Genomic DNA, 12,890 nt, shown 5'->3' with positions numbered 1-12,890 from the left:
CACTGTTACCAGGGTTCACGTAACATGTATACCAGCTTTTCTTCAAACTTAAGGTTTATGCCTTAAGCGCTAGTACTAAGGTTCAGGTGCCTATATACTAGATTTACTTCAAGCTTGATATAAGGGTTCAGGTTCCTGTATACCAGGGTTCACTTCCTATGGTTCACGCCTTAAGGGCATAATCTAAGGTTCATGACTTTAGATTAGCTTTCATGCCTTCAAATCTTTCGTTGATTGTTGCCTGAGGTTCAAACCTTAGGGTCTGAGTTAAGATTTTGTTTCCCAAGTCAGCTTTCACTTTTAGCAGTTCAAACGTGGTTCATATCTCGCTTGTTAAGTAAAACCTACAACTTTCATGGTTCTCAAAGAATAAAGTCATCATTTAAATATGATAATTTCAATGAGATTTATTCACAAGGATTCATAGTTCAAGATAATTTACAATAATCAAACTATTAAGACAATTCAAGATATCAACTATAGAATCTTTTAAGTTTATCTATGTTCTATGTGTGCGGGATGGTTAATCCTAATAAGCTTTCAATTCTATAAGCCCTTTTATCAGTTTTCTTTACCACGCGATATGGTCCTTCCCAATTAGCCGTGAGTTTTTCTTCTCGTGCATTTTTATTGCCAATGTAGCACTTCGGAGGGCCAAGTCGCCTAATTCAAATTTGCTCGAGATAACCTTTTGGTTGTATCTTATCGAGACCCTTTGTTTTAAGCCACTTATTTGATGTGTACCATTTCTTGGATCTTGCCAACCGTGTCTAAATTATGGAGAAGTGCTTGATTGTTATTTTCACTATTTAAGTTTAATCTCCTCTATGTTGGTTCACCAATCTCAAATAGAATCATGGCTTCACTACAATACACCATTTTAAAAGATGTTTCACCAGTGGTTGAATGAGGGGTGGTTTTGTATCCCCAGAGAAAGAAATCGACATGGTCTGGCCATTCACCTTTGGCCTTTTTCCAGCCTTTTTTCAAGTCCCTTTTTCAAAATTCTGTTTGCAGCTTCAATTTAGCCATTGGTTTGTGGATGTTCAACTGAAGTGTAACTATGTTTCACTTGAAGTTCTTTCAGTATTTCATTGAACTTCCTATTCATAATATGGTGCCGTTATCAGTAATGATTATGTGCGGGACACCAAACATGCAAACAAACTTTCTATAGAAGAATCTGCGGACTTTGTTGGTCGAGATAGTTGCTAGAGGTTATGCCTCTATCCATTTTGTAAAATAACCAATGGCAACTATTAACCATTCAATCCTCCAATCGCGTTTGGCATAGTGATATGCGTCCAGCATATGATGCTTTCTAAGTTAAAAGAAGCAAGGAATTAATCATAAATGTGTGAAAATAAGTCATAAATGCAAAAAATATTGATTATTCCTTCTCAATCATTCTCTCACTCAATTTATGTATTTTAATAGCAGGAAACATAAAAAATAAAGTGAATGAGAGAGGTTGCATTTTTCCAGCTAGCGCAATTTGCGCGGAGTCTGGCGCAAATCGCGCCATTTCAATCTGAAGATCCTGTATCATGGCGCAAATTGCACGGGAAGTGGCGCATTTTGCGCTAGGTTGGCGCAATTTGCGCGGGACTTGGTGCAAATCGCACCATTTGACAACTTTGGATCTGTTTCCCTTGCAATTTGAGTGGGAGCTGGTGCAAATTGTGTGGGCGATACTTTTTAATATTAATCTGATGCGAATTACACAAAAGATGGCCCAATTGGAGGGCAATTGAAAGTAGGTTATCCAAAAACCTAATAAAAGGATTAGAACAGAGGGAAGAAGAACTTTGACAACAAGGAATCAAAAAGAGAGCGAGAATTCTTGGGAGCTTCTTGGCGTTTCAGAGATTCGAGCGATCAAGATTAAAGATCTTCATCATCTTTCTCTTCTTAGGTTCTGAATTTTAATTTCTTTTATGTTTATTTTGTCAAACATGAATATGTCTGGCTAGTTTTTTATTATTGTGGTAAGGGTCACAACCCTTGATGTGAACCCCTTGTAGTTTGGTTGATTTTATGTTTATTTATTTATATTGAATTTATTTTGCCTTATTCTTCATTTCATAATTCTTTGGAACTGATCACTCTAATAGGATTGCGAGGGTTGGGGTTTTCAATAGGGATATTAGAATTCTAATTCCTGACAAAAGGTAAGTTAACTGTTCATGTATGCACTAAGGATAGGCTATATTAACCGCAAACATTAAAGATTCATTGATTCTAAGGTTTAACTTGAAAGGGAATTTCTAAAGGGATTCTAATAGAGTTAATAAGGTTAAAGTCACTAAGGAATTAAGGTTTAACTAATCATATAAAAGATGATGAATTGTTTGATCAATTGAATAGGTAAACGTAAATGTAATCCAAGCTGCAAGGTGGGGATCATAAAGGTGTTGGCGTCTCTTTACCGCAATATTCTCTCAATCATTTTCTCAAACTTTAATCTTTTGTTCTTGAATTTCTAAAAGAACCTTTAAATTATTTACATTTTCTTAAATTGTTCTCATTTATTTCACAAACCACAATTGTCCTTAAACCATTTTTATTAATCCAACAAGAGAGGAATAGTTATAATAAATTCGGTGCCTCAATCCTCGTGGAGACGATACTCTACTTACCTCTTTTATTACTTGGAACGATCGGTACACTTGCCGATTGCGCAACACATAGGCCCTAACAAATCCATTCTCCATTGATAAAATAGCCAGGGGAAATATAAGGAAGATAATTCTTCAGGAGGAGCATGATGAATATCAACATGTTTTTGACATCTAATACAATGTCGCACATGTTTCTTTGCATCCTTTTCAATTGTAGGCCAATAATATCCCGCACGAAGGAGTTTACGAGATAAGGATTTCCTTCCCATATGGTGCCCGTTTATTCTTTCATGTGCCTTAGTGATTCCATACTGAGCTTCATTGGATGTCAAGCATTTGAGCAAGGGAGCAGAGAATCCTTTCCAATAAAGTAGATTGTTCACAATAGTGTAATATGAAGAATTTCTAATCAATTTCTTCGCGAGGTGCTCATCTCGTTGTTGTATACCAGATTCAAGATATACTTTGATTAGAGTAACCCAAATTGGCTCTTCATCTTCATCTTCATTCTCTTCTTCTAACAATGGTGTTGCGCTGGTTGAAGGTAAAGCTTTGCGATTGGAGATGGCCATAATCACGCTTGGATGTGGTACATTCTTTTGTATTACCGACCTATTATTCCTAGGACTTTTGGTGCTAGCCAAATTTGACAAAATATCCATCGTAGCATTCTTTTCATGCGGTATATGTTCAAATTTCAAATGTTTAAAAGTCAATAATATAAAGTGTACCTTTTCAAGATATTTAGTCATCAAAGCTTCCTTTACTTGCTTGGCTCAAATTATTAGAAGCTTTAAATTCAAACTGGATTGAATATTCAACCGAGACCACTTGGGGGGGTTTCAACAATGATTCAAGCACCACTTCCTTTAGTGTTGGAGGAACCATCCACGTAGACAATCCATTCATCATTCAGTTTTGCATTGTCGTGGTGAGTCATCTTGACCATCAAGTTAGCCAGCACTTGAGCCTCAATGGCTTGCCTTGGTTCATAAATGATATCGGACTCAAAAAGTTCAATAGACCAAGTAATCATTCTTCCTGCGAGATTAAGTTTCCGCAAGATTTGTCCCAGGGGTTGTTTTGTTCTAACCTTTACTTATGCCCCTTGAAATAATATCGAGAGAAATGTGTCTCACAAAATTATTTCCCGAAAGAGTCGTTGTTATCACAAACAAGCGGGCCGTCTTCCGAAATTTATATCTAACATTAGGGGACTAAGCTCAAAAATTGGTCTGGTCAAATTTAAGTATCATATGAGAGGAATACTCCAACCAAATTTGACTATGATCCAACGATTCAATTGAGAGAAATGACTCTCGCAAAATCACTGCTTGCAGCAGAGTCATTTAGGAGAACTATTTCGGTTTTAAATTTTCTAGAAATGCTATAGAAATGTAATAAACAAATCCATCGTTAGATGTGAATAACAATGAGTCAGGATCTTGCAAAAAATATTTTATCTTGATCGGACGGTGGATGAAAGGGATATCAAAGTCAAAACAAATCCTGCTCAATCATTCTCTATGCTGGATTTTTCTCAAGAAATGCCTCTCTTATTTCTTCCTTCTTTGATGTTTGCTCCCTTCTTTTTTCCTTATTTAAGGACAAAAATAGGTGTTCACAATTTAAATATTATTATATTTTTGTCATTTTTAAATATTTGGGATAAAATTAGGTGTTCACAATAATTGTCGAATTTTTCCCACTTTTTTCTTACCCTTTTTGAAAATCTCATTTGAATTCATTGGCCACAAGCTTTTCACTTGGTTTTTCGCAGGATCGTTTATAATCTTCGAGATTTATAAACTTCTCGGATCTCGCACGTAACTCTTCTATGGTCTTTGGTCTTTGCTTGGCCATGGATATGGAAAATGGTCCATTTAGTAGTCCATCAGTAATAAGGTGTAAAGAGACTTGTAGGTCAAGATCTCTTACCAATAAAGCTTCGTCAAAAAATCTGTTGAGGAAATCTTGCAAGGTTTCTTTGGCACCTTGCTTGACAGTTTTCAACGCATGTGTAGATATGTACTGAGGTTTACTAGCTACAATCTTACCAAGAACTGGTTGGCAAGATCTTCCCAATTGTTGATCGAGTTTGGTGCTGAATACCACCTTAAAGCAAATTCTTTTAACGTAGTTGGGAAGAGACGACAACCTATGGCAGCAGGATTATCCTAAACCATCATATTCGTCTAGAAATGCTCCAGATGTTCCTGGGGTTCTCATTTTTCGTTGTATTTCTTTGTAGTGATCTTTATATCCCTCGGAATAGGTAGGTTCATGATTTGCGTGGTAAAAGGATGAGCCACTTTTGAAATTGTTTTTGGATTCTGGTGGGAGTTTTGGTTCGTATAGTGGTTAGCCTCGTGGCTAACATGAGGCTAATGATGGTCCATCTTTTGTTTACCTTTTTTTGATGGACTAGCATCTTTCTGAGATTGTTCTGGTTCATGATTATTTTCATCAGATTTTTCATTCACATCCGACTGTTTTTCATGCTTAGTCTGTGATTTTTTCAATTTGTGTAACTCTTTTTGTTGTTGCTCAATTTTTTGAGTTTGTTGTTGGAGGAGCTCTAAGATGGATTATCTCGCTGAGGAGAAATTAAAGCTACGGAAGAGGCAATTCTCTTGCGAGATCCCTGTCCTCCCTTCTTTTTACCTTTGGAAGCTTTATGAGATTTTGACATATTGCTCCTGGTATCAACCATGTTTTTTTATTTGTATGTAGTGGGAGTCAAAATTTATCGTCCCCACAGATGATGCCAATGCAGAGAAATTGGGCTGGGCCTAATCACACACAGTTGAAGTGAGAGGATGTTGATGAAGAAAAAGAGAATCATGTGTATTATTGCCGAGATGTTTGGGTGCTTGGCGAGATAGTTGATAAGCACTTTACGTATTTGCATAGTTTGAAAGCGATTGAGAGAGGGGAACCCAAAAGGCACTCTGATGCTCAAGTAAGTTCAATATTCAAGGAGGTTCAAGTATTTAAAGAGAGATATCACACTTGGGCTAAAAGCCTATGTATTTATAGTGATTGAGAGCCTTTGTTTCTCACCGTCTTTCATATGACGATGTTCACATTGATTGGTGGAGAGGGTGGCCTCTCTTAGGCTATTCCTTGGTGGGCAAGCTTATGTTCACTAATAGATTCAGTAGATATGGTGGTAAGTGGGAGCTGCCATCCATTCACTGGTTATTGGTGGTGACCAACTTGCTTGAGTTGGTGATTTCGTCAATATTGATTTTCAGGTTAAGTCACGTTTGGCTTACTGGCCAAGTTAGCGAGATTCCTCGCTTCCTATGCGGGATGAGTTTGCTTTGATGGCTAAGTCACAAGGTACTTTTGGGCTCTCGGGCCTTTATAAAATTAGGCTTTTATTTTGCATATAGTAAATCCAGATCATAAATATCATATTGTCTTGAGAAATTGTATTATTAATTATTCTATTGTAAATAAAATATTTTTGTTTCTTTTGGTAACAAGGATCTGAATTCAAGAGTGTGAAATTGTTCAGAAAATGAAATAGTAAAATTATAAGATTTTGTATGCTATAAAAAGTCACTTGCTGTCTTAAAATAAATTAAGATGACATTTTTTTCTTTTAACTCAATTTACACAATAAATATTGATATAAATAAATAAACAAAAGCAAATTATATAATACTTAAATCTTTTATTAATAAATTTTTAAGTGAAAATTTGTGCTTAGATTAATTTATTTTATAATTAAAATTTTTATTTAAAAGATTTTATTTAAAATATGTTAATTATAAGCTTTCTAAAAATAAAACAAGTAGCTTACCAAAAAAAATAAAAAAATAAAAAATAAAAAAAGTAAACTTTAATGTATTAAGTCGGTGTACGGATCTGCCTTTAAGATCGTCCAAGTCTCACTTATTACTTTGTCCAAGTGGACGTACCCGGTAAAGATTGCCTAATTCCGGTTTATCACCACTGAGTTACAAAATCTAATCTGAAATAAGTCAAAATAAATCAATTTAACACTTATTAGATACTTGTTCATTAAATTAAAAACTCATACTTATAACCGTAAAATCTAAAAAAACCTATAGTGAATATTAAGTTAATTAGTTAAATACCTGATTACCAAAAAGAAAAAAAAATTAGTTAAATACCTAAACCATAATAGTTGCAATCAAGTACATGTTAAAATATTCCATTTTAGTTAATAATGCTCAAACATACGCTTATGAGAAAACAGATTAAAAAACTACTATTGTTGTTGTTTTTCGTTGAAAATCCCTATTTGTTTATACGCTAATGTGTTTTTCACAAATGGTTTAGTGTGTAAATTGAGTTAAAAGAAGAAAAAAAAGTTATTCTAATAAATAATTTTGTCTGGTAGCATTATTCAATAAAGTAGTAATAGGTTGTTATCACTAATCAATTCTTGTAAATTCCCAGCACAGAAGTAAGCCCGTGATGACGAATGTCTTATTTTAGGTACATCCGTGACCGTGAGTTTCCCAACAGAGCAAGATTAGTAAAGAAAAAGATAAGTTGGTTGGTTGGCAGATATAGACGGAGGAACGAGAAAGTCCAAAACTTAAATATCTCGCATTTAACAAGGTAAGGTGAGTCTTGTCTAATGTCCACTACAAATAAATAATCCGTGAAACGAAATGCGTTTTTTTTTCAATATTTTTTATGCTTCTCCTTATCTTTACCATTTAGCACCACAGTATGCATGCACAGTTAATAATGCTTTTTATAATATTAGGAAAGATACGCAGTTGGGAATTCAAGGTAGTAGGTTAAGTATTGGTGGTATGAAGTTAACGTTCGGACAACGTGGTTATGAGATGGAAGGCCTGCACGGTTCTGTTAAAGGGTGAGAGAATAGTGCTGCTTTAACCTGCGAAAACAGCAAAAGCATAAAGCAGAAAGAAAAAAGGAAAAAAAAAATTAAGTGCTTTCTCAACGGAGAGATAGGTTTGCAGAGCTGACGGTGCATAACGCACATGTGAATGAAAGCACCACTATCCTCACTCACTCTCTCTCTCTTGTTTTTGTCTCAATGCAATAATTCCAAGGACTAGACAACCACCCACCGCTTCCTTACTTTTTTTCGCACTTTCGTGGCTAACACCAACAGTTAAAAAAAGTTGCATTAAAAACCGCACTCGATAAAGCGGGGTTATCTATTCCATTCCATTCCCGTCTCACACACTCTCTCACTCCGAAATCTGAGTGGGTGTAGAAACATGGACTCGTTTTACAAATCTTTCTATGTCATTCTCTTGATTCTGTTTCTGGGTCTATGTGATGAGTCCCTGGCGGAAACGGAGAAGGAGAAGAGTACTTACATCGTGCACGTGTCCAAATCCGAAATGCCAGAAAGCTTCGAGCACCACTCAGCTTGGTACGAATCGTCTCTGAAGTCCGTATCTGATTCAGCTGAAATGCTCTACACTTACGACAACGCGATTCATGGATTCTCCACCAGATTAACAGAGGAAGAAGCTCGTTTACTGGAGAGCCAAACGGGGGTACTAGCAGTGTTGCCTGAGATGAAGTACGAGCTTCACACAACAAGGACACCGTTGTTCCTTGGTCTGGACAAAAGTGCTGACATGTTCCCTGAGTCAAGCTCAGGTAGCGAGGTTATTGTTGGGGTACTCGACACTGGTGTTTGGCCTGAAAGCAAGAGCTTCGACGACGCTGGACTTGGACCCATTCCAAGTAGCTGGAAAGGCGCGTGCGAAACAGGCACCAATTTCACAACATCGAACTGTAACAGGAAGTTGATTGGAGCAAGGTACTTCGCAAAAGGCTACGAAGCCATGTTGGGTCCCATCGATGTAACGAAAGAGTCTAAATCTCCGCGAGATGACGATGGCCACGGCACCCACACGGCAAGCACGGCTGCGGGTTCGGTTGTTTCCGGCGCGAGCCTTTTTGGTTACGCAGCTGGGACGGCGCGTGGGATGGCCACGCGCGCCAGAGTGGCTGCTTACAAGGTTTGCTGGATCGGAGGGTGTTTTAGCTCCGACATATTGGCTGCGATTGAGAGGGCCATCTTGGATAACGTTAATGTTCTGTCTTTGTCCCTCGGTGGTGGAATGTCTGATTATCACAGAGACAGCGTTGCTATTGGAACTTTTGCGGCAATGGAGAAAGGGATTCTCGTGTCTTGCTCTGCGGGGAACGCGGGTCCCAGTTCCTACAGTCTCTCCAATGTGGCACCATGGATTACTACTGTAGGCGCTGGCACACTGGATCGTGACTTCCCGGCGTATGTTAGCCTCGGGAATGGACTCAACTTTTCCGGTGTTTCACTCTATCGAGGCAACGCTTTGCCTGATTCTCCTTTACCGTTTATCTACGCAGCGAATGCCACCAACGCTACGAATGGTAACTTGTGCATGATGGGAACCTTGGCGCCGGAGAAAGTCGCCGGGAAAATCGTGATGTGTGACCGTGGAATGAGTGCTAGGGTTCAGAAAGGAGCGGTTGTGAAATCCGCCGGAGGCTTGGGCATGGTGTTGAGCAACACCGCCGCGAACGGCGAAGAACTGGTGGCTGATTCCCATCTTTTGCCGGCGACTGCTGTTGGTGAAAGGGAAGGTGACGCGATCAAGAAATACCTGTTTTCCGACCCGAAACCGACGGTGAAGATTTTGTTCGAGGGAACTAAGGTCGGGATTCAGCCATCGCCGGTGGTTGCGGCGTTTAGCTCCCGGGGCCCCAATTCCATCACGCCGCAGATCTTGAAGCCTGATCTGATAGCGCCAGGTGTCAACATCTTAGCGGGGTGGTCAAAGGCCGTGGGTCCCACTGGATTAAGTGTGGATGGTAGGCGCGTGGATTTCAATATCATATCAGGCACGTCCATGTCCTGCCCTCACGTGAGCGGTTTAGCCGCTTTGATCAAATCGGCTCACCCTGAGTGGAGCCCAGCGGCGGTTCGATCGGCTCTGATGACAACGGCTTATACGGCTTACAAAAACGGTCAGAAATTGCAGGACAGCGCTACAGAAAAACCATCCACACCGTTCGATCACGGTGCCGGACACGTGGACCCGGTTTCTGCCCTTAATCCAGGACTCGTCTATGATCTGACAGTAGATGATTATCTAGGTTTCCTTTGCGCGCTTAACTATACAGCCTCTCAAATCGAAACCCTCGCCAAGAGGAAATTCCAGTGCGACGCGAGCAGAAAATACAGCGTGAACGACCTTAATTACCCTTCGTTTGCGGTTGTCTTTCAATCAATGGGTGGGTCCAACGTAGTTAAACACACGCGGATTCTCACCAACGTGGGACCCGCAGGAACGTACAAGGCTTCAGTGACGTCAGATACCCCATCCGTGAAAATCTCGGTTGAGCCGCAAGTGCTGAGTTTCAAGGGAAATGAGAAAAAATCATATACGGTCACGTTTGCATCGTCGGGTTCGACGACCCCACAGAGCATGAGTGGTTTTGGAAGGTTGGAATGGTCTGATGGAAAGAACGTGGTTGGAACCCCAATCTCGATTAGCTGGGATTGATCATTGAAACTTGGCAGAAGGGTTGATCAAAGGTTCATCACTCACTCGAAGAGGGGTGTGTCTTGATTGGCTAGTGATTATTTATTTAATATTATAAAAATCTAGCGAACATAATGTTGTGTTTATCCAGCTGGAAATCAATGAGAGCTGGGGACCTAGTGTTTGGTTGGTGTGGGTCTTGTTTGTTCCTGGGAGAAATGGAAAGGGGGAAAAAATGTTTTTGCTTCTGCATTTCTTCTAGTGTACAGCGTCCTAATCATTGATGAGTATGACCGTTGTTATAGCACTAGACCTCATTCTACTATTGGAGACCTTTTCATTATTATAGATCTACGGCCACCCAGAACCATTAATGGTATTCAAGAAGCTGTTTTTCGTAAATGAACTGTATGAAATATCTTTCGCAATTATTTAAAATAATTTAGAGTATTTAATATAATTTTAAATAGCTTTTTTTATTTATATATATTTTATTTTCTTATTTAATTAAGATAAAAAATCATCAAGCTTAGAGCTTTATTACATCTTATTACCTGCTTCCGTGCAGTAAATAATACTTGTAAATTCTTATTATTTTGACTTAAATCTTATAATTCTAACAAACTCTAAACCTCGCTGTAGTCTCTAAATTGCATTTGCGTTGCAAGCAATTAAAAAATTGTTGCCATTGGTGTTAAAAGCGCGAAAAATGAAGAGAAGACAGCGCTGCATATACTGGACTCAGAAGAAGAGAAAAATATATTTTACGTAATGTAAAACAAGTTTTAACTGAAACAAAATTTTTTTTTTCTTTTATTGAAGGCTTTTAATATGACGAAAAGATGCTGTTGATTGGGCTAAGCAATGCAAATAGAAGATGTTCCTTATTCTTTGATCTGCATACTTTTATCCTAAAGGTCCTCTTGGACCTCCCAAACCCATGTCCAGTTGTTTCTTTTCTTTATTCATTTTGAAAGAAAAAAAATATCATTTGTATTGTTTACATGAGCAAAAGCACCGGATTAAGACTTTTGGATAAAAGATTTTCTCAGTTAAACCACATTTCATATATTTTGCCAAAATAATGTAGTTAAACACATACTTAACTCGCAGCCACGTGAGTCATCCCCATCAGTCCCGTATCATCTTGGTACGTGACTATTAATTAGTCACTTGGGTCCACGCTAGCAGTCCCGCACGTGACAAGTACAGGACTAGTCCCGTATAGCTTTTGTACAGCACTCTTTTCCCAAAAAGCTGTATCAAGAATAGCCAATGTTATTAAACTTGGCCCGGTCGAGGTACTAGGTCATTGGGTCACTGGTTCAACCAGTGAGTCGTTGGTTGAACCGCATGACCCGGTATGTATATATAAATATATAATTTATGTTAAAAAAATATATAAATATATTCAAATACCTGTAAAAAATTATACAAGTTCCAAATATTCTAATATAAAAAATAATAAATTATATATCATTGTCCAGATCAATTGTTAAAATTTGATATTAAAAAATATTACCTTATATATATAGACTTATTGGATTATTTTTATTTAAAATAGCCCAATCATTAATAATTGATAAACACAGTCTTTCCTAATTCTTGATTACAGTATCCATTAGTAATCCATTTGTAACCCCAACCACGCCACGTCATCGATTTGTAATATATAAGCCATTGGAGGATTACTGCATCCACCAAATTGGACGACGTGGATTGTGAATTACACACCGTCGATGATTTTGTAATCAACAATCAAGATTGCTTTTCCATAAAACACAAATCACATCAACAGAAAGTTCTCTTTGTACAAAAAATATAATAGGAATGGAAAGAGGGTTTGTCATTTACTTTTGACACAACAAGTGCGACTATCGAGGTTCAAATTATCCTGAAATGCAGTTTGCTCTCCATATTCATGAAATACAGTTTGTAAATCATCCTTTTGTGCTTCCTCATGCATACCCGCGATCAAAATAATCCATCCTTCATCCGTTTTCATGGTTCAGATTTCAGATCTACGCTTCTTTTCTCCTCTCGAAGTCGTTTATTTCTTCTTATTCTTTTTTTTTAAAAATGAATATGCATGATCCATTGGTTCAAATTAAAACCTCCCGAGTCACCGGTTTTTGCAAAAACCGGCCGGGTTGCACCGGGTTACACCGGGTCGCACACTTGACCGATCCAACATAAAAACCGGACCGGCCACAAGACCGGTTTACCGATTTTCGGGTTGACCCGACCGGGCCGGTCCGATTTTTTCAACACTGAGAATAGCAACCCTTTCTCATTAGAGAACTATTACTTGTATAAAACTGTCTCACAAAATATGTTTCACTAAGTCATTATTGATGTTATTATTTTTGATTTTGTACACGGGAATTTATATAGGACCGTTTAAGTTGGGAACATTAATTAGAGGGGGCAAAAATCAAAATCATCAATTATGGCAATTTATATTTACTGGAAAATTCTCAACAACATTTTTTTTTGTTTATGTTGGTTGAGCAACATCAAACTTAAATAATAAAAATTATGAATTAGCTACCAATATACTAATACTAAGTTGATGTTGCTCAACCAACATAAAAAAAATGATGATGCTGAGAATTTTCTTGTAAATATGAATTGTCCATAATTGATTATTTTGATTTTTGCCCCTTCTAATTATTGTTCTTAAATTAAACGATCCCATATAAATTCCTGTGTACAACAAACTCAAGAATAATAACATCAATAGTGACATAGAGAAACATATTTTGTGAGA

At 37.8% G+C, this 12,890-nt stretch overlaps 1 protein-coding gene across 1 annotated transcript; it reads left to right on the top strand.

Annotated features, from left to right (window-relative positions):
- The first annotated feature begins 7,818 nt into the window (after positions 1-7,818).
- On the top strand, positions 7,819-10,520 carry LOC133293073 (subtilisin-like protease SBT1.7). The gene has a single exon (XM_061491592.1). It carries the CDS (start codon positions 7,856-7,858, stop codon positions 10,139-10,141), a length of 2,286 nt encoding a protein of 761 aa, XP_061347576.1. The 5' UTR covers positions 7,819-7,855; the 3' UTR covers positions 10,142-10,520.
- Positions 10,521-12,890: the final 2,370 nt, after the last annotated feature.

Source organism: Gastrolobium bilobum, unplaced genomic scaffold (genome assembly GCF_033153095.1).
Source record: "Gastrolobium bilobum isolate Gb01-03AN ecotype WA unplaced genomic scaffold, APGP_CSIRO_Gbil_v1 utg16185, whole genome shotgun sequence".
NCBI lineage: Eukaryota > Viridiplantae > Streptophyta > Magnoliopsida > Fabales > Fabaceae > Gastrolobium > Gastrolobium bilobum.
The sequence above is the reverse complement of the archived record's forward strand: the minus strand, read 5'-3'. Positions and strand labels throughout refer to the sequence as shown.

Bases quoted from the DNA above. Each gene is read 5' to 3' on its own strand.
- LOC133293073 (XM_061491592.1), top strand. From the start codon at position 7,856: ATGGACTCGTTTTACAAATCTTTCTATGTCATTCTCTTGATTCTGTTT.